Below are 22,123 nucleotides of genomic sequence, written 5' to 3'. Positions count from 1 at the left end.
CTCCACTCGCTTGCTAACCCTGGGCAAACTGGCTTCATTCTCAACCTTCCATAAACTGTCAAGATTGATCTTTCCTGAAAGATATAGCTGGTCAGAATCCACTTCTTGAAAACCTTTCAACCGTTCCCAAATGCCTTCAAAATAAAGTTCAAATTCCTTAGCTTGCAAGCCATTTTCTGGTCTGGCTCCCCACTGCGGTCTCCCCAGTCACACCTAGCCACCAACCACACTGCGTTCACTCCAGTCAAACTTATTGGACTTCCAATCTGTCGGCCCCTCACAACACTAAGCGCTTGCTGTGCCCTTCCCTTTTCCACTCCAACCTCTCAGTCACCTGGTTAACCCCCAGATTCAGTTCAAGCAACATTTCCTCCTGGAATCCTTTCTCCATTCCTAGAGATACACCCTGGGCGTATCCCTAATAAAGCACCTATCCACTCTCACGTGAGTCCACCTCACTCACCTTTGTATCCCCAGAGGCAACCACATAATAAGCAATCAGAGAGGGAAACGGCTGACAGGAGCAAGCGCCTCAGAATATATTGACAGTCCGTGTTTTAGCGCAGCTCCCGGTCAGAGGGAAGCGCTACGGCGAATAATGTCACACTCACCAAGTCGTTTTCCCAGGGCCCCGATAGGTGGCGGAGTGGGATAGGCAGACAGAGGGTCCATGGCTGTCCAGTCTGTAATACCCCAAAGGTCCTACCATCATCACCCAGCACCCCGAAGACGCTCAAGAAATTCTTGTAGAAGAAATTAAACAGACCACAACAGTGTCGTGAAGGTGGACAGGTCTGAATGGCCTTAGACTGGAGAAATTTTCGATACTCCGTCTTACCACAGGTGGTCACGCGGTGGGGTCTCGCAGCGGGCATGCGCACGAGACCCTGGGAGTTGTAGTTCACCCGGTGAAACCGGAAGGGAAAGACCACGCTGAGCATCCTGGGAACTGTGGTGTTGGCTAAGGTGCGCCCTCTGCGCAGGCGCAAACCGACAGTTACTTCCGGGCGTTTTTCCGTAGTATTTAGCAAAAGAAAACCCGAGGGTAACGATGGCTACCTACAGCCTGGCGAACGAGCGACTACGCGCCCTGGAAGACATCGAAAGAGAAATTGGAGCCATTCTTCAGAATGCAGGTTCGGGATACGAAGACGAGAGGGGCGCGACCGCTTGCACATGCGCGGACCAAGTTGGGTTGGAAGGGATCCTAACTGGGTTTAGGGGTGGGTGGGGCTGGCCCTGGGGCGGGGCTATACTGGCGGTCTTCGGATAGCCCCGCCCGCTCTCCGCTCCGGCAGGTACCGTGATCTTGGAACTGTCCAAGGAAAAAACCAACGAGAGGCTCTTAGACCGACAGGCAGCGGCCTTCACCGCGTCGGTGCAGCACGTGGAAGCAGAGCTGTCGGCTCAGATTCGCTATCTCACTCAGGTGTGTGTGGTGGAACGTGCTACGCTCCCACCCCAGCTCTCTGCCTCAGCCTTATTCTTCAAGAGTCCGGGGCACAGCTTTGGACCCCCGGAGCCAAGCAAAACCAGCCCTACCCAGCAAGCCCGTCGATCCTGGCAGCATCCTTCCCTTCCAGGACAGGTTTCCTGTGTCACTGAGTTGCATCACATGAGCCAGTGGGTGGGAAAGCCCTGGGAGAGGGCATCTAAACAATAGGAAAGCTATAGGATTTGCCCGTAGACATTTGACCTGACCTCAAGTGTACAGCGCTCCAGACAGCTACCTCACGAGAAAAGGAACAGGACTGAAAGGGCTCTGAGGTTATTACAACAGGAAGCACCATTTACTAAACGTGTACAGTGTGCTAGACATTCTGCATTATCTAATCCTATAACAACTCTGAAAAGTGAAACTGTTAGTCTCTCAGCCGTGTCCGACTCTCTGTGACCCTGTGGACTGTAGCCCGCCAGGCTCCTCTGTCCATGGAATTTCTCAGGCAAGAATACTGGAATGGGTAGCCATTCCATTCTCCAGGGGATCTTCCCGACCCAGGGATTGAACCCGGGTCTCCTGCATTGCAAGCAGATTCTTTACCATGTGAGCCATCAGGGAAGCCCATAACAACTCTAGGAAGTAGTTACAGTCATCCCCACTTTACAGAGGTTTTTAATAGAAGTTCATTGATGTGCTCTAGGTAATCCAGCTAACCATCTGGCATAGCAAATTCAAACTCAGGGAAGAAATGAGGCAAAAGACCTGATGACTTGTTGGGGAGATGGGTGAGGGAAGGGGTGCTTCACTGATCAATCTGAATGTCCTATAGGTGGCCACAGGGCAGCCCCACGAGGGCTCCAGCTACTCTTCAAGGAAGGACTGTCAAATGGCCCTGAAGCGAGTGGACTATGCTCGCCTCAAGCTCAGTGAGGTGGCCCGAACCTGTGAGCAGATGCTGGAGAACTAGGCCAAACAGGTGAACAGCTTGGAGGGAGAGCTCCACATATACCCCAGAACCGAATCTGGAGAATGTGGGCTACCCTGTACCTGCCGTACTGGTCAGAGGCCATGAGGACAAGGGTGCAGAAGGTGGGAAGGAAGACACTTAAGAGACCAAGCCTGTGCACAGCTGTGCCCTGGCTCCTCCAGCAGGTTGCTCCTGCCATGCACTTCACTGAGTACGGACAAGCTCAGACAGAAGGTGGAGACTTAGACACCCAACCCACTTCCTCATGTCCCTGCCCTAGGCTTCCCGCAGACTTGGACCAAGGAAGACACATTTTTGGTTCACTGAAAAAGACAAAATGAGAACGAAGGGTTTTGCTAATAAAAATAATAACACTAAAACAAGGAGCTTAGACTCTAATTGGGCATATATGGTGATGTAAGGGGTTGAGGAAGTAAAACCAGGCTGCATGGCAGCTGCTGAGGAGGGAGGGTGGAAAAGCCCAGGCCTTTACTGTGGGTTCAGGGCGTGAAGCAGGAGAGGGTAGAAGCTAGGGAGGAACACTGGTGTGGTGTGACGTGACAAGAGCAAAATATACGGGTCATGGGACATGGAGGCTGGTGGGGGTTGGGAGGAGATGTTGAGGGGGAAGATGCTAGGTGGCCATCAGCAGAGAAGCTGAAGCCAAGAACCAGGCATGATTAGGGGGCAAGGGCATAAGACCCATGTCTGCAGAAAGAAGAGCCAAAAATTATAAAAATAAGTTTTAGTAGTTAAAAAATATGGAATTTATACAAGACATAAACAGTAAATTTTATATCACAGTATAGGAGAAATCCAAAATAAAAGAGGAAAGGTCTAAGGGAGGTCCGTGGCTGGTTAGTTGTGAATTAAACACTGACCAATAAGTAGAGTGTCTACCATGTGCCAGAGATTGTTCTTGTATATTAATTGATGCTGAATAAATCACAATCTGCCCTCACAAGATTCCATTCTGTGCACTGGTTCTTCTGCTGCAGATATATAATGAAGCTGCAAGATCTGGAAAAGATAAAGAAATTAACAGATGAGCTCTGAGATCAAGGGAAGTTGGGCAGGGTATCAGGGGGGCAAGGGGTGACAGCTTAAACTGGGGAATCAGAGTCCAAAACATTAGCTGTAGACCAGGTACACAGCAGGTGCTCAACAGTAAAGATCTGTGAATTGAATGAAGGGCTCCCACCTTCCTCCACAGCTTCATCTCCCACTAGTCTGCTCTAGCTGCCACCTTGATGTTGCTCCAAGCACTGCCTGACTTCGAGGGCTGGTCCCTGGGCCTATGATGGCGTCCCTCCCTCTCCACTCTGTAGTCGGGCTGACTCTTCACTCATCGCCTGTATTTGTCTCTGGGTCTGCCTGGGAGCTGCTGCTGGCAGAATCCCTGCCAGGGAGGCTCTGGGTCCCTGGAGGAGGGGTTCAGAAGCCCAGTTTACCTGGGGGATGCTGTAGAGGCTGCTTCCTCCTCCGCTTGCACACCACGTAGAGTAGGACTCCAGTGAGGATGAAAACGATGGCCAAGAGGGACAACACAGGCACCATGGCTAATGTCCCAGCCGCAGGACCCATGTTTTCTTTCAGCTGCTTCTGGTTCTCCCTAGCCTCAGGCTCTGCCCCCAGACTGTGGCCTGAAGTGTAAGTGGTAGTTTCATGGGTGGGGATGAGCTTGCTGTCCAAGGACAGTGCTCCTTCCAGAGGAGTGGGTTGCTGGGTACGCTGCAAAGTGGATGGCAGGTACATCTGGGAAGTGGTGGCTGTGTCTGAAGGTGCTGCTTCTGTGGGCTCAGGAAGCTGGGTGCTGTGAAGAGGTGCACCCGCCTGGTGGGTCACCACCCTAGGTTGAGCATGTCTACATTCTGAAGAAGCAAGAAGTGAGGAATCAGGGCTATGAGGTTACAAGGTGAAGAACTAGACAGAGGGCAGGGTAGTGGGTCAAGGAAAACACCAAGGGAACAGCTGAAGGCCAGGAAAGGAGGGTAGAGGGAAAATAGGGAGAGATGGAAGTGAGCAACTACAACATGGAACCCCTGGGGCAATCATGTCCTGGAAAGTCAGGACACCCAGGTTGGAACCCAGACTCTGCTACAAAGTAGCTGTGACCTTGCCCCTTGTTGCCTAACCTCTCTGGGGTTCATTTCTTTTAGCTGTAACTTAGGGATAATTTTATTAACAAAAGCCAGAGTAGCAAGGAAGAGTAGATGAAATCAGATAGGTGCTGGGACCTGGAAGAACACCTGGTGTCTTAATGGTTGTGTATTTATTTTAGGGGTAAAATACAACCAGCATATCAAATTTGTGACTTCACAGGTGTTCCTGCTTAGGACAAGTTGCCATTAAGTTTTTCAAAAGTAGCTGTATACACTTATTTATTCATTTCATTGTTTTAAAATTTCACTTCAAAGGAACAATAAAATACAGAACTCTCCTTAATAATATACATGGTGAAATGTCTGGGAATAAAGTATAGTCAAACCTGCAACTTACTTGGAAGTGTACAAAAAAGATATTAGGCAGATCAATGAGGGATAGAGGGATGCATAGATAGATGGGTGGGCAATAAAGCAAATATAGTTACAATGCCTTAAACTCGATATTATAAAATATAAAATATATTTGCTTTATTATGGATGTATATAAAATACATCAAATATAAAAATCAAACATAGAATTAGGTGGTGGTTATATGGATGTTCACTGGACAAATCTCTCAACTTTTGTACATGTCTTCAAATTTCCATAATAAAATTGTTCTTGTTGTTTAGTCATCAAGTAATGTCTGACTCTTTTGCAGCTCCATGGACTATAGCCCATAAGGCTCCTCTGTCCATGGGATTTCCCAGTCAAGAGTGACATCTTCTCCAGGGGATCCTTCCAACCCAAGGATAGAACCCACTATCTCCTCCACTGGCAGGTAGATTCTTTACCCCTGAGCCACTGGGGAAGCCGCCACCACAAAATACCCGAACATAAAAATAGTGCCTTGATTTCAAGAACAACATTAAGTAAATGCACAGTGATAGGAAGTATTGGCAAAAATCATGAAAGTGATGGTGAAGGGTTTATGGTAAAGAGGAACTTAAGTCAAAGTGTACTGAAGAAGAAAGGGCTGAGGCAAAGAAGGGTGTAAGGGGGCCGCACAGGAGCCCTGGGGACAGGGCCTAGGGAGGAGGGGGAAGCTCTCACCTCCGCTGTCAAAGCAGCGCATCAGTTCCTGAACCCAGCGGTCAGTGCTGCCTCCACACACAGTTCCGCGGGGTAGCTGGAACCTGAGGAACGACCTGGTTTCAGATGTGTCCCCACTCTCTGTCCCACCCCCGCTATTCTCAGCTCTCTCCTGGTTCCAAGGAAGTGAGGTCACTCCCGAGCTTCGGCAGTTTCTGCTGGGACTGGGAAATTCCAGGTAGGTGGGACAGGGGAAAAGGGAAACTGAAGGTGCAACGAATTAGGGCGAACGTGACCGGGAGGAATGGGGCAGGGGCTAGACGTCCTCCCAGAAGGAGATCGAGTTTGACCAGAGGATCCTGAAGGGCTGGGGGCGAGGGGCGCCGCGCAGCCCTCCCAGGGGTGGGTGGTGAGATTACCTGATGTAGGAAAAACAGCGCTGATATGCTGTCAGGTATTTTCGGAGATGACTCATTTCACTCTCGTTTGGAGGGGAACGGGAAGGGATTGTACGATTGCAGGGACACCTCCCAACCTTGCTGCCTTCGTTGCCATTGCCTGAGAGGGATGGAAGTGGCTCGCACAGGCCCCGGTTCAAGGGGCTCATGCAGCTGCTACTAAGACTTCAACCCACAGCCTCGCTACAGTGTCTCCCGTAGACCCCAGGATCTGAGCCCCGACCCCGGCTCGACCCACGCTTCACTCTCCCCAAATATGTCCATAATCACATCTGGACCCAGGTGTTCCCCAGCCCATCCCCAAGCCCAAGCAGCTGGCCCTCCCCCTGCCCCAGCTGCCTTGGGGACCCTGGCTCCTCACTTAACTCAACCCCGCGGCGCTAGTGCCTCCCGCCCGTTTCCTTCCCCGGATTCGGGGCTCCGGGCCTCTGACAAACCTGAAGGAGTGAGACAAGCTACAAACAGTAGGACCAAGAGTAACCGGGATGCCCGGCCCAGCATCGTCTCGGCCCGCCGCGTTCTGTCTGACTCCCCGACGTTCTCCGGAGCCTGACGACCAGCCGGTTTCTCAATGGCTTTCGCTTCCTTCTCCCGCTTCGCCTGTGATTCCGAGGGACACGGCGGTCGTCGGCGCTGGGGCCCGGCCGGCCGAGGCAGGTCGCGAGGGGGGCGGCGCGTCCCTCCCGGCGTCCTCACCGTCTCAAATCGACAGTGGGGTCAGTACCGTCGCAACCGCGTGATCGCAGGCTTGCGGGCGGCGGGGAAACTCCGGGAGGTGGAGTTTCTCCGCCAGCACCCCCGCACCCAGCCCAGAGCCTCGTCGAGGGATAACCAGGAATGACGGAAGAAGGCGAGAGAAAGCGAAAGGAAGCCCGAGGTGCACGGCTCGGCTGGATGGCAGCCCTGCCCCCTGGGCCGATTCGTCCGGCCCAGAGATGCCAGCACCGCCCGCCTGCCCTCCGCAGCTCAGTCTCTGTGACCTGCTCCTTAGAGAGGCTTTCACGTTTTGACCGGGCTCAGTCACGTGGGCGAAGCGACTGTCAGCACCAGTCCGCGCGCTCCGCCCGCGCAGACACTGACCCGGGCGCCTCCGCGCCGCACCAGACTTTGGGGCGTGGCCACCCGAGCAGCCGGCCACGGGCTCGGGCAGCCTGACGTCACACCGCACCCCGAGGTATTTACCTTCGAAAAGTGGTGGCGGCTGCAGGTACCGGAGTAGTGGAGCGGCCGGGGCGGGGCTAGGTGTACTGGGGTTCACCGCCAACCCTAACCCCGTCCAAGGCGAAGGGAGGCCCTGCCTCTGATGCCCTCTTCCCACACCCCACAGAAGAGTCCAGAACTCTTCCCCATAGGATTAACCCTCTCCCACTTCGATCCTCGATTTAATTCAACCCCTACGTTTGAGGGTTTGAGCCTCAGATTTGGAGCCCCAAATATTATCTCCCTCCTGACTACTCACTTTTAACCCTAATCACCCACTTTCAAGTCTGGCCCCCATTCTCATCCTGAACTCGCATCCTCAGCCCTAAAACCTCCTTTCTAGCTCCCAACATCCATCCATAGATTCCACCCTAAGGGACCCCTCCAACCCACACTGTCCCCGGTGCCTCTCCCTCACCATACATCCCTTCCTCTTCTCAGTCTGGCTCAGGCCCTGTGCCCCTGAAGACATGGAGTTTGTGTCTGGATACCGGGATGAATTCCTTGATTTTGCTGCCCTCCTCTTTGGCTGGTTCCACAAGTTTGTGGCAGAGCGCGGGGCTGTAGGGACCAGCCTTGAGGGTCGCTGGCGGCAGCTGGAGGCTCAGATCAGAAGGTTGCCCCAGGACCCGGCCCTTTGGGTGCTCCACGTCTTGCCCAACCGCAGTGTGGGCATCAGCCTGGGGCAAGGGGCAGAGCCAGGCCCTGGACCAGGCCTGGGGGCTGCCCGGCTGCTGGGAGATGAGCCCCCACTCCACCTGCGAGACCTAAGTCCCTATGTCAGCTTTGTCAGCCTGGAGGAAGGGGAGCAAGGAGAGGAGGAGGAGGAGGAGGAAGAAGAAGAGAATGGAAAGGAGGAGGGTGCCGGCACCAAAAAGGTAGAAACGGACGAGGATGGGGAGCCGGCCCCTGGCAGCAGGGAGCCCCCCCGGGAAGCCACCCCTCCAGGGGAGCCAGAGGATGCCCAGCAGGAGGCTGGAGGTGGCGAGGATGGCAAAGAAGACAGGGCAGAAGACGGGCCGGGGCCTGAGAGGAGGATGGGGCGGAGAGGCGGTAAGAACCCGGGACACCGCTGGCCCCCTCAGAGCGCAGTTAGGAGTCACACATGGGTGGGCCTCAGGCCAAGCTGGCCTGAAAAGGTGTTTTCATTGATCCACATTTTTTTTTAAGTTTCACCAGCATTTAAATAGTAAAAGAAAAAAACAATTCCAGAAGTCGAGAGTTAACACCTCAAGAAAAATGTGAAGTTCCCACAGCACACCCCCACATTTCTGCCTGGCAGCAAATGCTCGTTCTGTGGAGCCGCTGTCCCCTTCCAAAAAGGCCTGCCCTCTCTACCTAGTCTCCTCTCCTGGCCCCAGGAGTATCTGATTTGGTACCCTGCCCCTAACAATCTTCCCCCTCTACCCCCGACTTTTCCTGTCTTCTGCAGATGCTGCCCCCTTGCACCTTTCCTGTCTCCTACTGGTGACGGATGAGCATGGCATCATCCTGGGCATTGACCTGCTGATGGAAGGAGCACAGGGGAGCACCAGCAGGGGCTCAGGGGCTGAGAACCTGGCTCCTCGAGCCTATGCTCTCCTCTGCCACAGCATGGTCTGCCCCATGGGCTCCGGAGACCCCCGAAAGCCCCGACAGCTTACTGTGGGAGATGCCCAGCTGCATTGGTACAGAAAGCTGGTAGAGGGTGGAGAAGCCTGGGGGCCTGGGCTTCTGAGCTCCACCCCCAACCTGATGCTGTCTCCACCCTCATTCAGGGAGCTGGAGAGTCTGGTCCCAAGGCTGGGAGTGAAGTTATCCAAGACCCCGATGCGGACATGGGGTCCCCGGCCAGGCTTCACCTTTGCCTCCCTTCGGGCTCGAACCTGCCATGTTTGTCACAGGCACAGCTTTGAAGTGAAACTGACACCCTGGTGAGCAACCTGCAAAGACAGAGTGAGGGGGAGGAAAGTCTGGCAAACAGAGAGGAAGCAGGCTAGTGGGGGACACTGTGGACAGACAGAATGAGGACCAGAGAAACAAGAAGATGGAAAAATACCATGCCGTTATAGGCAAAGAGAGTACACACGGACTGAGTGACATATGGGCAGCTGCAGAACAGATGGACAGCAGACAGGGGACCTACATACACTAACACTGGATACCCCACCACCTCCTATAACCCCAGCCCTCAGTGCGGTGCTGTCTTGTACTGTGGAGAGGCTTGTCTCCGTGCGGACTGGAAGCGATGCCCTGATGACGTAAGCCACCGATTTTGGTGCCCAAGGCTTGCAGCCTTCATGGAGCGGGCTGGAGAACTGGCAACCCTGCCTTTTACCTACACCGCAGGTACCATAAGGTCAGGATGGATGGGGGAAGCAGAACTAGGTCCTTGGAACAGGGTCCTGGGCTTGAAGGTTAAGTGCCTGTTATTTCAGAGTCTTGATCCCTGGAGTAACAGCTGAGCACTGGGTGTGTGGGGCTGGGAGCTAGACCCCTGGGGCTGAAGATAGCCTCTCTGGAGCTGAGGACTGAGTTCCCAGGTCCCTGAGAGAACTTAGGGGATTCAGGAGTAGAGATACAAATACTTGCTTCCCAGTTTCACAAGCTGGCAACCTGAAACAAATCACTTTACTTTTTAGAGTTTTTCCTCACCGGTAAAACAGGCAGATTAGCAAATGTTAAAACCCATGGAATTGTTATATGGCTTCTGTGGACTATGCTGTAGCCACTCAGGAATGTTAGTTCTCTGCCTGACTAGAAGCAGACTCAGACCCAGGGTCCTGGGGAGAGGCTGAGGTGAGCCCAAGTCTGGAATCCTGGCCACTGGGCCCTCAACCCCTCCCCTCATCCTTCTCCAGAGGTGACCAGTGAAACCTTTAACAAGGAGGCCTTCCTGGCCTCCCGCGGCCTCACTCGTGGCTACTGGACCCAGCTCAGCATGCTGATTCCAGGCCCTGGCGCCCCCAGGCACCCAAGGGGCAGCACACCCTCCCTCAGCCTTCTTCTCCATGGTGCGTGGGGCCTCTCTCCAGGCATGAGTCGCTCAGACTAGAGAGCAGGAGGGGAGATCACAAAGTTGTCCAGATCCTAGAAAACCCCTCCACATACACAGCAGACACTCCCACCCCCAGCACCAGGGCACTGCCTGCCCCTCCCCAGCCCTCGGAAAAGTCACCCCTGCCCACCCTCTCCAGAAGCCCCATCCCTAGGCAGTTTCCCAGCCCCCTGCTGCAGCTCCAGGTCCTCTCAGGGAACACAGCTCCTTTGGAAGAAGGAAGCAGCCAGGTGGGAATCTCTCTGACACCAGGCTCATCATCTTTCATCCTCACAGGAGATCCTTACCAGCCTCTCCAGGGGGATGGGCCTGCTCTGATGCCTCCAGTGCCCCCAGATTCACCCAGGGGCCTCTTTGGTGAGCCAGAGGGGCCCTGAGGGAGCTAGGGGTGGGGATATGATCTGCAGGGCCAGAGGTCTTGGGTGGCTGAGAAAGGAGGCTGTTAGACTGGAGGGGACCTGAGGTCAGGTCCCCAGTAGCCCACTCTCCCCAGGCTCGTGGCAGGATTACTACATTTGGCGGGGCCTCAGCTTGGACTCCCCCATGGCCGTGCTCCTCACCTACCCACTGACTGTGTACTACGTCATCACCCACCTGGTGCCCCAGTCCTGTAAGGAGAGCTGAGGCAGGGGGGAGGACTGCGTGGAGCAGAGGGGCCAGGGGGCTGGTAGGGGACAGGAGGGAGGGGAGGAGGAGACCACATTCTTAAGTGGCTAGCTTATCACCCAGTCCCTGAGCTCAATATCCAGAACAAACAGTCACTGAAAATCCACGTGGTGGAGGCCGGGAAGGAGTTTGACCTTGTCATGGTGTTTTGGGTAAGTCCCTCCAGGCCTGAAGGGTGGGCATCTGGGTATGGAGGTGAACACAGGGTGGGATCCAGCTTCGTCCTCTCTGCCCTTCAGGAACTCTTGGTCTTGCTCCCCCACGTGGCCCTGGAGCTGCAGTTTGTGGGTGATGGCCTGCCCCCTGAAAGTGACCAGCAGCACTTTACTCTGCAGAGGGTGAGGGTTGAGTACCCCCTCCCCCTGTCCCCCACCCTAATCTCCAGACCTGGTCTCTCTGTTATCATCCTGGTTGGGCAGTGCCGTTCTGATCCCTGCCTTCTCTCCCCTGTCTTACCTGACACATCTTCCAGCACCATCACTTCCACTGGCCTCTCTCCCACTTCTGACTCTCCAGGATGGCCCTGAAGTATCTGTCCGCCCTGGTTCTGGCATATCAGCACGGCTCAGCTCTGGGACTAAGGAGAAGGGGGGCCGCAGAGACCTGCAGATCAAGGTGTCTGCAAGGCCCTACCACCTGCTCCAGGGGCCCAAGCCTGACTTGGTCATCGGTAAGAGCCGGGGGTGGGAGGGTGGAGAAGGTGGGAGGAGGCCATGGAAGCTAGCTTCTCCCTGCTCTCCTTCCCTCCGCAGGATTTAACTCTGGCTTTGGACTAAAGGACACTTGGCTGAGCTCGCTGCCCCGGTTACAGGTGGGGGATGGGGCAAACGAGACCTTCTCTAACCTGCCTCCCGGTCCCCCATTTTCTAAAAGTGTCTTCTTCCCCATCATCTACTCCACAGACAGAGGGTGCACCCACGGGTCCTCCTGGCCCCTGTGTCTGCCTCATGCGTCTCCCCATCCCAGTCCTCTGGGTCCCCAGGAGGTATATGGGGGTGGGAGCTTTTCTGTGAGTGTCTGAGGCCCCGCTCCCACCCCAGTCCCTCCGAGTGCCGGCGTTCTTCACCGAGAGCAGCGAGTATGGCTGTGTGATGGACGACCAGACCATGGCGGTGGCCACAGGAGGGGGGACCAGCCCTCCACAGCCCAACCCTTTCCGCTCCCCCTTTCGCCTCAGAGCGGCAGACAATTGCATGCCCTGGTAAGGCCTTCGTGCTCTCTGGCTGCTCATCCTGAAAAGCCCACCTCAACCCTCGTCTCTATGGTCCTGGGACCCTTCTGGCCCAGCCCTACCCTCTGCTTCCTCCGCCCGCACTCCTCACGACCCCCACTGGAGGGTCTCGACAACGCCCACACACCCCTCTATAGAACCAGCTCACAAAATCTCTCCAACCCCTGGTCGTCTACCCACCAAAACATAGCCCTGATTACACCCTGGCTCACCCACGGAGCCCTAAGCCTAGCCCCACCCCCCGGGAACGCAGAATTTATAAGCCCCGCCCCTTGGGATAGCCCAGCCTATTGGCCCCGCCCCTGATGGAGCCACGCCCCCTCAGGTACTGCAACGCTTTCATCTTCCACTTGGTCTACAAGCCCTCGCACGGAAGCGGGGCCCGCCCGGCGCCCGGGCCGGTGACTCCGGCCCCAACTCCTACAGCCCCTCCCGCCCCCGCCCGTAGGCGCCGAGGAGAAAAGAAACCTGGGCGGGGGTCCCGCCGGCGCAGGTGAGGGCCGAGAGACAGCAGTCTACCGTCTCCCCCTACACGCCTCAGAAAGGAACGCGAAACAGGGGAGGCCGAGGGCGGGGCCGGTTGGCGGAACACGAAAAGCTAAATAAAATAACTTGTTTGAAACCACTGAGTCAAATGCTCATCGTTGGGTCCTTAAATGGAGAGAGGAGAAAAAGGATTTAAGGACGACATTTTCCTCCAGCTTTCTTCAGTTCCTCGACCGCTATCTCCTCTCTCTTTGCTTGGGATTCTAACCTTCCTGGGTAATCCCGTGCGTGCGTGCTAAATCGCTTCAGTCTTGTCCGACTCTTGGCTACCCCATGGATTGTAGCCCGCTAGGCTCCTCTGTCCATGGAATTCTCCAGGCAAAGATACTGGAGTGGGTTGTCACTTCCTCCTGCAGGGGATCTTCCCGGCCCCAAACTCCTAATAAGAAGAAGTGTTGATAAGACACTTTCCGGCCCCAGGAACATTCAGGGACCGGATCCAAGTCAAGATAAGACCAAGAAACGGAAAGTGACTTCTCTGTGGAAGGGGGGAAGGGAGGGGGTGCGGGGGCAGGGGAGACATACAGCTTCCTAGGGGCTGCACAGCCTTGGTTTAGAGTCAGTGAAAGCCCCAGGCCACCCACCTGTCCCGCTTAGAAACCTCATGGCCATCCTTGACTCCACCTTCTCTCATCTTTCATGTCCCGTAAGAACCAACTGAATGAGACTGCTGGTCACTCAGCCTCCAGCAGTTTATGTCCAGTCCCACTGCAAATGCCCCCCGTATCGCCTATTCCTTCCAAAACAGACATTCAAAACATTATTCTCTGCTTAAATCCCTTCAGTGACTTTCTTCTGATTTTAAAATCCCCATAAGCATAAGCTGTGCCTAAAGATGCTTGTCACAAAGTATAAAAAAGGAAAAAATAGTGGAGAAACCTGGCAGACACCACCTGAATCAACTAATATTTATGAGAAATAAGAAGTCATGCTGACATCATGCTCCCTGACCTGATGCAATGACAAGGCCACACTCCCATCCCCTCTGTAGTATTTTTCCCCAAATCCATAACTTTAGACTAATCACAAGAACACATCAGGAAAAAAAATTCCTGGGACAGTCTATAAAACACGTGACCACTATTTTCAAAAGTATAAGTCATAAAAAGCAAAGAAAGACCAAGAGAGATCGACAGATTGGAAGAGACTAAAGAGACATGACAATTAAATAGGATATAGTATCCTGGATTGGATCTTGAATGGAAAAAAAGAAGAATGGGAAAACAAGAAATTTGAATAGTCTGCTATTTAGCTAGTGGAATTGTATCAATGTTAACTTCTTAGTTATGGTAAAAGTATCATGGTCATAGAAGAAGTAACATTAAAGGAAGATGGATGAGCAGTATTTGGGAACACTCTAGTGTCTTTGCCAAAATCACTGCAGATGGTGACTGCAGCCATGAAATTAAAAGACGCTTGTTTCTTGGAAGAAAAGCTATGACCAACCTAGACAGAATATAAAAAGCAGAGACACTACTTTACCAACAAAGGTCCATCTAGTCAAAGCTATGGTTTTTCCCATGGTCATGTTATGGATATGATAGTTGGACTATAAAGAAAGCTGAACACTGAAGAATTGATGCTTTTGAACTGTGGTGTTGGAGAAGACTGTTAAGAGTTGCTTAGACTGCAAGGAGATCCAACCAGTCAATCCTAAAGGAAACCCGTCCTAAATAATTCATTGGAAGGACTTTGCTGAAGCTGAAACTCCAATAGTTTGACCACCTGATGCAAAAAACCTACTCATTGGAAAAGACCCTGACACTGGGAAAGATTGAAGGTGAAAGGAGAAGGGGATGATAGAGGATGAGATGATTGGATGGCATCACTAACACAATGGACATGAGTTTGAGTAGGCTCAAAGTAGGGAGTTGGTGATGGACAGGGAAGCCTGGCGTGCTGCAGTCCATGGGGTTGTAAAGAGTCGGATACGACTGAGCGAGTGAACTACTGAGTGTCTTTGCAATCTACCTATAAATCTAAAATTATTTCAAAATAAAATGTTTAGAAGATCAGACTCTTTAGTATGGCTTATAAAGTACCTCTCTTTCCATTATCCTCTTTTTTTCTAAATATTTTATTATCTAAGTTTCCAAATCCACAAAAACCCTGGAAGACTTGGCAGAATGAATCTCTATGTACCCATCACCCAGCTTGGATAATCACCAGCATTTTTCAGTTTTATTATTATTCCTTGTGATGACGTGATAATATAAGAAATATATATTTGGTCTGCATCCTCCGTTCTTGGCAGGAGAGCTTCTATGACCTGAGTGATAGAGCTGAGAGGAGCCTCTTTTGTTATTCGTAATAAGCCCTTTACAACCATACCTGAGTTTATTCTAATAAGGTGACTCTGGATGAGTGTTTAGCTTCAGGATGGAGGTTAGATACCAGAGCAACCAATTATGTGAGTTGTATCCTTTATAGTAAATCAGTAATAATTAGTATTATTACTAATTCTGAGTTCTGTGAACAAAAGTTACGAATGGAAATAGAATTTAGAGTTGGAGTCAACCCCAGGAAGTTGTTTCACTAGAGGCATGTGTGTGTGTGTTAGTCACATAGTCTGTCCAGCTCTTTGCAACCCCATGAACTGGGATTGCCAGGCTCTTCTGTCCATGGAATTCTCCAGGCAAGAACATTATAGTCGGTTGCCATTTCCTTCTCCAGGGTATCTTCCTGACCCAGGGATCGAAGCCGGGTCTCCTGCATTGCAGGTGGATTCTTTACCGTTTGAGCCACCAGGGAAGAGCATAAAGAAGTGCAAACCAATAAGAAAAAAAATGTGAAGTACGCATCCCTTGGTGATTATTTGCAATAGCTATAATGAAACTTAAACATGAGCTCTGGTTTGGATTTTGATGCTAGACTAAGTTCAGATTTGGGTGGGCCGAATTTTGGCCGCTAGCCTCAAAGTTATTCACTAAGTAAAAAATTAGGCTGGGACAACAGAAAGTACCTCTAAGTCTCCTGGTCACCAAGAAGGTAATTAGTGTGCATGCTCATGCATGCTGACTCTTTGCAACCACATGGACTGTAGCCTGCCAGGTTCCTCTGTCCATGGGGTTTTCCAGGCAAGAATATTGGGACTGGGTTGCCGCTTCCTCCTCCAGGAGATCTTCCCAACCTAGGGATCAAACCCCAAATCTCTTGCATTGGCAAGCAGATTCTTTGCCACTGAGCCACCTGGGAAGTTAGCATGGGTAAGGAGGGCAAAAACCAAGAAACTCCTGAAAGCAGGAATATAGTTGTGAAGGAGTTAGCTGCTTCATTTTTCAGACTGCTATCATCAGCTTCCTGAAGGACCTTTACTAAAATGGATTGTGAGAGTGACTAATTTAGGGGCAACATCATTGGCTGTAAATGCAGCAGTGCAGAAGAGTATGTTTGGGTCGATATAGGACCCACAAGTCCCTGTTAAACAATCACAGATGGCTCTACGCCATCCAGACACACAGGAGGTTATTCCTGAGGAATAACCAGGGAACCATTGAGTCACCTCATTAGCATAAACTCAGGTATAGTCGAAAGGGGCTTATAATGAATAACAGAAGACATTCCTCTCAATCACTTTGGAAAATTTCAAGGGTTTCATACAATTTTGAGCTAGGAATATGGGACAAAGGCCAAAAAGTATTTCTTTCTTTTTGGCTGTGATGGGTCTTTGTTGGGAAATTCAGGCTCAATAGTTAACGCAAGCGGGTTTAGTTGTCCAGAGGCCTGTGGGATTGTAGTTCCCCAACCAGGGATAGAATTTGAGTCCCCTGCATTGGAAGGTGGATCCTTTACCACTGGACCACCAAGGAGGTCCCCCAAATATATATTGTTTATATCAAAATATCACACACCCCCAGCTTTTTCCCAGAGTGTTGTAAAACACACCCGCAGACATCAGTTGTCTCACATGCATCTACAACAAATAAGGCCTTTTAAAAAAAGTGTAACCACCATGCCATTATCATACCCAATAAAATTAACGATTATTCTTTAGTATCTTATCATAGTACCCAGTTCATGTTCACATTTCTTCAGTTGTCTCCAACCTGCCTTTTACAGTTGGTTTGTTACAGTCAAGAAATAAATAAGGGTGGCTCAGCAGTAAAGAATCCGCCTGCCGATGCAGGAGGCATGGATTCAATCCCTGGTCCAGGAAGACCCCACATACCATGGAAGACCCCCACATAACAAATCTGTTGCTCCTCACACCGCAGCTATTGAGCCTGTGCTCTAGAGCCTGGGAACCTCAACTATTTAGCCCATGTACTGCAACTACGGAAGCCCATGCTCTAGTGTCCTATAGCCCAGCAAGAGAAGCCACCACAATGAGAAGCCCGAGCTCTGCAATGAAGACCCACCACATCCATAGATAAATAAATTAAAATTTTAAAACAAAGAAATAAAGAATATCTACAGGTGGCTTTTGGTTGTTATGTCTCTTAAGCTTGGGTGTTTTGTTTTATTTCCTATAACAAGCCTCCTTCCCTTTTTTTACGTTCACGCTGAGTCAATGAGTAACTAAATGAGTAACTAAATCATTTGTCCTGTAGAATGTTCCTCATTCTGGATCGGGCTGATTACTTCTTCTGGGAGGTTTTATTTTATTTTTTTTAATCTGTGCATCTGTATTCTTTAGTTCCTGAAAACTGGCAGTTAGAGCTAGATAAAAATGCTCTTTTAATGTGGTCCCTGCGAGCCTTCAAAGGCAATTTCACTCCACTTCCTGCCCCCATCTCTACCCTGGAGCCAGAAGCTCTAAATGAAGACATTTCTCAGTGTGAACTTTCCCATTTTCTTGCACAACAAATTTCTTTACGGCTTAAAGGTCACTTCCTTAGAAGGGTAGCCTTCCATGACCCCAGATGAGGGTAGAACCCCTTCCCTGGTACCTTGTGTGTCTCCTAATGCCATAAAAGGGCAGCCTAGGTCCCTGATGGATTGAGGGGAAATAGAACTTTCGTCACTCCCTTGGCCAGAAAAATAATCTCTCGCTAAGTTCCTGTGCTGTCCTACATAGAATTACCAAAGCATATTGTTATCTCCAAGCGGTAGCATTATGTTTTGTTTTGCTGTCCTGCTCATTTTTCCTGCATGAACACACAGTACTTTCGTAATAAAAATGTTTAGATTACAAGCTGCCTACTTTGATAATTCACTTACTAAATACTGATTGAATGCACACACGGTTTTGTGTTAGAGATGCAAAGGGGAAAAAACACAAAAGATTGGTCCTTGCCTCCATGAAATTTACAAGGACCTCACCCCCATCACTCTACTCTTGCATTTTCTTTGAGCTTGTGTCACAGTTATTTTATCATGTCATTCATTTATGTTTATTACCCCTCCTCCTCCAATACACACTAAAAACCAAATTCCATAAAAGGGGAAACCTTGCCAGTCTGATTGTAACTATGCCCTTGCACAGTGCCTGAGACGTAATAGACACTTAGCATTTACTAAAAGTATTTTTTTTTCTTGGCTGGGCTGGGGCACAGATCTTTTCAGTTGCAGCATGTGGAATCTAGTTCCCTGACCAGGGATAGAACCTGGTCTCCCTGCCTTGGAAGTGTGGAGTCTTAGCCACTGGACCACTGGAAAGTTCTTCCAGAGGAATTTTAGAAAGCTATTCCTGCTATACTGGAGGGAAAATTGACTATGAAAGAATAAGACTTGAGACAGATGAGCTAGGAGTTTTGGGTAATAATATAGGCAAGAGCTGGCAGTGCCTTGATGCTGGAGACAGGTAAATCCTGGGGCTAATGAGGAGGTAGAAATAACAGGTGGTGAGCAATCATATTGGAACAAGGTGGGGGGCAGAGAAAGAGCTGTAGGTTCCTAGTCAGGGCAACTAGATGGAAGGAGGTGGAAGGGTGGAGCTAGAGAGGTTGGAAGGAGAAGGAGACAAAGGTGATGAATTCATGTTAAGTTTGAAATGCTCGTGGAAACTCATGGTAGAAATTCTGGTAGGCAGTTAACATGTGAGAGAGAGAACTCACACAAAGAGGAGAGACGATGAGGGCCTGAGAGAGAAGAAGTGGCCTTAAAAACAGAACCTTGGGGACTTTCCAGATGGTCCAGGAGTTAAGACTCCACGTTCCCAAGGCAGGGGGGCCAGGGTTCAATCCCTGGTCAGGCAATAAGTTCCCACATGTCACAACTAAGACTCAATGCAGCTAAATAAATTAATATTAATTAAGTAAGTAATACATAAGGGTTTTCCCAGGTTGCACAGTGATAAAGAATCCACTTGCCAATGCAGAAGACACAAGAGACACAAGAGATGTAGGTTCGATCCCTGGGTCAGGAAGATCCCCTGAAGAAGGGAATGAAAATCCACTTCAGTATTCTTGCCTAGAGAATCCCATGGACAGAGGAACCTGGCGGGCTACAGTCCATGGGCTCACCAAGAGTAGGACACGATTTAGCACACACACACATACACATATATATAGGTGGGTGGTAGGAGGTGGGTGGTAAGTGTTTTATATATATATAACATATATGTATATATATGTATATGTATATATATATATATATGTGTGTGTGTGTATATATATATGTGTGTGTTATATTTATTTATTTATTTATGGGCTTCCCTGGTAGCTCAGCTGGTAAAGAATCTGCCCGCAATTCAGGAGACCCTGGTTCAATTCCTGGGTCTGGAAGTTTCCCTGGAAAAAGGATAGGCTACCCACTCCAGTATTCTTGGGCTTCCCTGGTGGCTCAGATGGTAAAGAATCTGTTTGCAATGCAGGAGACCTGGGTTCGATCCCTGGGTGGGGAAGATCCCCTGGAGAAGGGCATGGCAACCCACTCCAGTATTCTTACCTGGGAAATCCCCATGGACAGAGAAGCCTGGTGAGCTATAGTCCATGGGGTCACAAAGAGTTGGACACGACTGAGTGACCAAGTACAATATATATATATATATATATATATATATATATATATACATATATATATGTATATATATATATAATAGAATCAATAGAATACAATATATATCATATATATAATATAGAATACTATACACACACACACACACACACACATATATATATATACACATAATAGAATCCTGGTGGAGGGAAGGATGGTCAGAGGAAGAAGAGCCTGTCCTGAGAGAAAGAAGTGCTGAGGGCAAAGGAAAACCAGGAGGGTTCAGAAACAAAGAAATAGTACTCAGTTGTGCCAGACACTGCTGAGGCCAGGTCATGTCAAAGTGAAGAAATGTCCCCTGTACTTCACAGCAAAGACATGAGAGTATTCAACAGACCAGTGGTGGCAACCTTGAGAAGGTAGATAGTGAGATGGAGGTGAACTGGAAGCAACAATTGGGCAACTTAGAAGATACAGAAAACACGGAAAAGAAAATTCAAATGACCCTCAACCTCAACACCCAGAAATGACCATCGTCGCCATTTCGGTGTGTTCACCATCCCTTTCATCAGAATATGTATTATTTGGCTGTGCTGGGTCTTCACTGCCACATGTACGATCTTTTAGTTGTGGTATACAGGATCTAGCTCCCTGACCAGGGATTGAACCTAGGCCCCCTGCCTTGGGAGCACAGAGTCTTAGCCACTGGGCCAGAACACACACATTTTCACAAACTTCAATCATATTGTACGTCACGTTAACTAGCTTGCTTTTTTAAGAAACCAATACATTATGAATTACTTCTCATGTCCTTGTTGTTGTTCAATCTCTAGGTCATGTCCAACTCTGACCCCACGGACTGCTGCACGCCAGCCTTCCTTGTCGTTCAGTATCTCCCAGAGTCTGTTCAAACTCATGTCCATTGAGTTGGTGATGCCATCCAACCATCTCATCTCATCCTCTGTCGGCCCCTTCTCCTCCTGCCCTCAATCTTTCCCAGCATCAGGGTCTTTTCGAATGAATGCTCTTTGCATCAAGTGGCCAAAGCATTGGAGCTTCAGCTTTAGCATCAGTCCTTCCAATGAATATTTAGGGTTGATTTCCTTTAGGATTGACTGGTTGGATTTCCTTGCAATCCAAGGGACTCTCAAGAGTCTTCCCCAGCACCACAATTTGAAAGCATCAATTCTTTGACACTCAGCCTTCTTCATAGTCCAAATCTCACTTCTGTACATGACATGTCATTAGACAGTTTATTTTCATAGATGGATGTGTTAGGGGAAGCACATTGATTGAAACTGCCCACCCTGCCCAGGCACCATAGTAACCATTTGCATGAGTTGTTTTATGACAGGAGATCCTGATAAGGAATATGGAACTAATAAGCCACCACCAACTGGAAGAGTTCAGGTAAGGTGGAAAGGAGACACCCTGTGTCCATCCACTTCCCAGAATCCCTCTCGCTAGCATCCATCTTGGCTGAGCGATGTGTGCGCCACCAGGAAAGACGCTGAATTAGAATGATTGGCCAAAGACCACCTGGAAACTAGTCCCATCACCATAAAACCGAGACTGCAAGCCACACGGCAGAGCAGTTCTCCTGCGTTCCCTTACCCTACTGCTCTCCACCCGGGTGCCCTTTCCCAATAAAATCTCTTGCTTTGTCAACACATGTGTCTCCTCGGACAAGTCATTTCTGAGTGTTAGACAAGAGCCCAGTTTCGGGCCCTGGAAGGGGTCCCCTCCTGCAACAGATGTACATTAATTTACTTTATGAATGTGACACAGTCTAGTGGGACATTTAGGCAGTTCTTAATTTTTTTCTCTATTATAAGTGAAGGAGGATGTAGGAAGTGTCCCAGCGAGGAATCAAACCGACCACAAGACTGTCTCAGCCTCCCTGGAAGGCGGGGAAGTTGACATGCTTGAGACACTTCACATAGAGTTTCTGGCCAATGAAGGAGGAAGTCAGTTTGCAGGGCCTGGGGCAGATGCACAGGATGAAGAAGACAGCATCGTCTGTGTAGGGTGCTAGTCCCAAGCTAGCTTCGTGGACTCAGATCTGAGGCACAGAAGACAGGAACCACAGCAGAAGCCAAAGAGCTGCTGTAAAGCCACAAAGAGGACAGCACAGCGTCTAAAGCCCAGGAATCCACGGCACACACTTTCTCTGGGCAACATGCCAGAAGTCCACACTTGCCAAGACACTCGTTGACTTATCCCCACACAACTCTGTTCATCCCCTCTTGGGTTCAGTCTCCTACCTCATCCCTTTCCTGCCCCAGATTCTCTCACTGGACCTTCTGGGATTTAAGGTCAACAAGAACCTCCAAAGCGTCCACCTCTTCTCTTGTTTTTCTCTTTGCATTCTTTTTTTTTTTTTTAATCTAATGTACAGATCTTTAATGAGTATTGGTATAGAGGTTACTGGAGAGTAATGCCAAGTTTTCCACTGGAAATAATATAGTTGTTACTCTTATTGTTTTCCACAAAGAGAACTGTTGCTTAATAGAAGCTGCAA

General features: G+C 50.1%; 4 protein-coding genes across 23 annotated transcripts in view; 2 read left to right on the top strand and 2 right to left on the bottom strand.

Annotated features, from left to right (window-relative positions):
- The window catches only part of PELP1 (proline, glutamate and leucine rich protein 1), a 48,066-nt gene extending 47,191 nt beyond the window's left edge, over nucleotides 1-875 (bottom strand). For 4 of the 9 annotated variants that reach the window (XM_060395373.1, XM_060395374.1, XM_042255612.2 and 1 more), the window contains exon 1: nucleotides 464-609. Coding sequence is in view for 3 of the 9 variants with exons in the window: in XM_042255609.1 (XP_042111543.1) it covers nucleotides 612-875 (264 nt within the window). In the remaining 6 variants the exon portion in view is untranslated. The other 5 variants (XM_042255609.1, XM_027975040.2, XM_027975041.2 and 2 more) reach the window with 3 other exon arrangements.
- A 151-nt stretch (nucleotides 876-1,026) lies between these two features.
- On the top strand, nucleotides 1,027-3,374 carry MED11 (mediator complex subunit 11). 2 transcript variants are annotated; one of them, XM_004012613.5, is made up of 3 exons: nucleotides 1,027-1,136; nucleotides 1,299-1,429; nucleotides 2,271-3,374. In XM_004012613.5, the coding sequence occupies exons 1-3, from the start codon at nucleotides 1,052-1,054 to the stop codon at nucleotides 2,406-2,408; spliced, it is 354 nt and encodes a 117-aa protein (XP_004012662.1). In that variant the 5' UTR covers nucleotides 1,027-1,051; the 3' UTR covers nucleotides 2,409-3,374. The 2 variants fall into 2 exon arrangements, with proteins under 2 accessions (XP_004012662.1, XP_060251365.1); XM_060395382.1 differs by having other exon boundaries at nucleotides 1,299-3,374.
- CXCL16 (C-X-C motif chemokine ligand 16) lies at nucleotides 3,139-7,051 on the bottom strand. Its single transcript, XM_015098600.3, has 5 exons — nucleotides 6,481-7,051; nucleotides 6,005-6,143; nucleotides 5,607-5,689; nucleotides 3,860-4,279; nucleotides 3,139-3,428 (listed from the first exon to the last, which is right to left on the bottom strand). Exons 1-5 carry the CDS (start codon nucleotides 6,542-6,544, stop codon nucleotides 3,367-3,369), a joined length of 768 nt encoding a protein of 255 aa, XP_014954086.1. The 5' UTR covers nucleotides 6,545-7,051; the 3' UTR covers nucleotides 3,139-3,366.
- On the top strand, nucleotides 6,754-12,806 carry ZMYND15 (zinc finger MYND-type containing 15). 11 transcript variants are annotated; one of them, XM_042255617.2, is made up of 13 exons: nucleotides 6,754-7,217; nucleotides 7,685-8,296; nucleotides 8,676-8,910; nucleotides 9,001-9,156; nucleotides 9,411-9,571; nucleotides 10,084-10,236; nucleotides 10,557-10,637; nucleotides 10,774-10,890; nucleotides 11,010-11,284; nucleotides 11,463-11,616; nucleotides 11,699-11,757; nucleotides 11,987-12,147; nucleotides 12,503-12,806. In XM_042255617.2, exons 2-13 carry the CDS (start codon nucleotides 7,714-7,716, stop codon nucleotides 12,672-12,674), a joined length of 2,307 nt encoding a protein of 768 aa, XP_042111551.1. In that variant the 5' UTR covers nucleotides 6,754-7,217; nucleotides 7,685-7,713; the 3' UTR covers nucleotides 12,675-12,806. The 11 variants fall into 11 exon arrangements, with proteins under 11 accessions (XP_042111551.1, XP_042111552.1, XP_004012660.3 ...); XM_042255618.2 differs by having other exon boundaries at nucleotides 6,754-7,250; XM_004012611.6 differs by having other exon boundaries at nucleotides 6,754-8,296; nucleotides 11,010-11,098; nucleotides 11,186-11,284.
- Nucleotides 12,807-22,123: the final 9,317 nt, after the last annotated feature.

Source organism: Ovis aries, chromosome 11 (genome assembly GCF_016772045.2).
Source record: "Ovis aries strain OAR_USU_Benz2616 breed Rambouillet chromosome 11, ARS-UI_Ramb_v3.0, whole genome shotgun sequence".
Taxonomy (NCBI): Eukaryota; Metazoa; Chordata; class Mammalia; order Artiodactyla; family Bovidae; genus Ovis; species Ovis aries.
The sequence above is the reverse complement of the archived record's forward strand: the minus strand, read 5'-3'. Positions and strand labels throughout refer to the sequence as shown.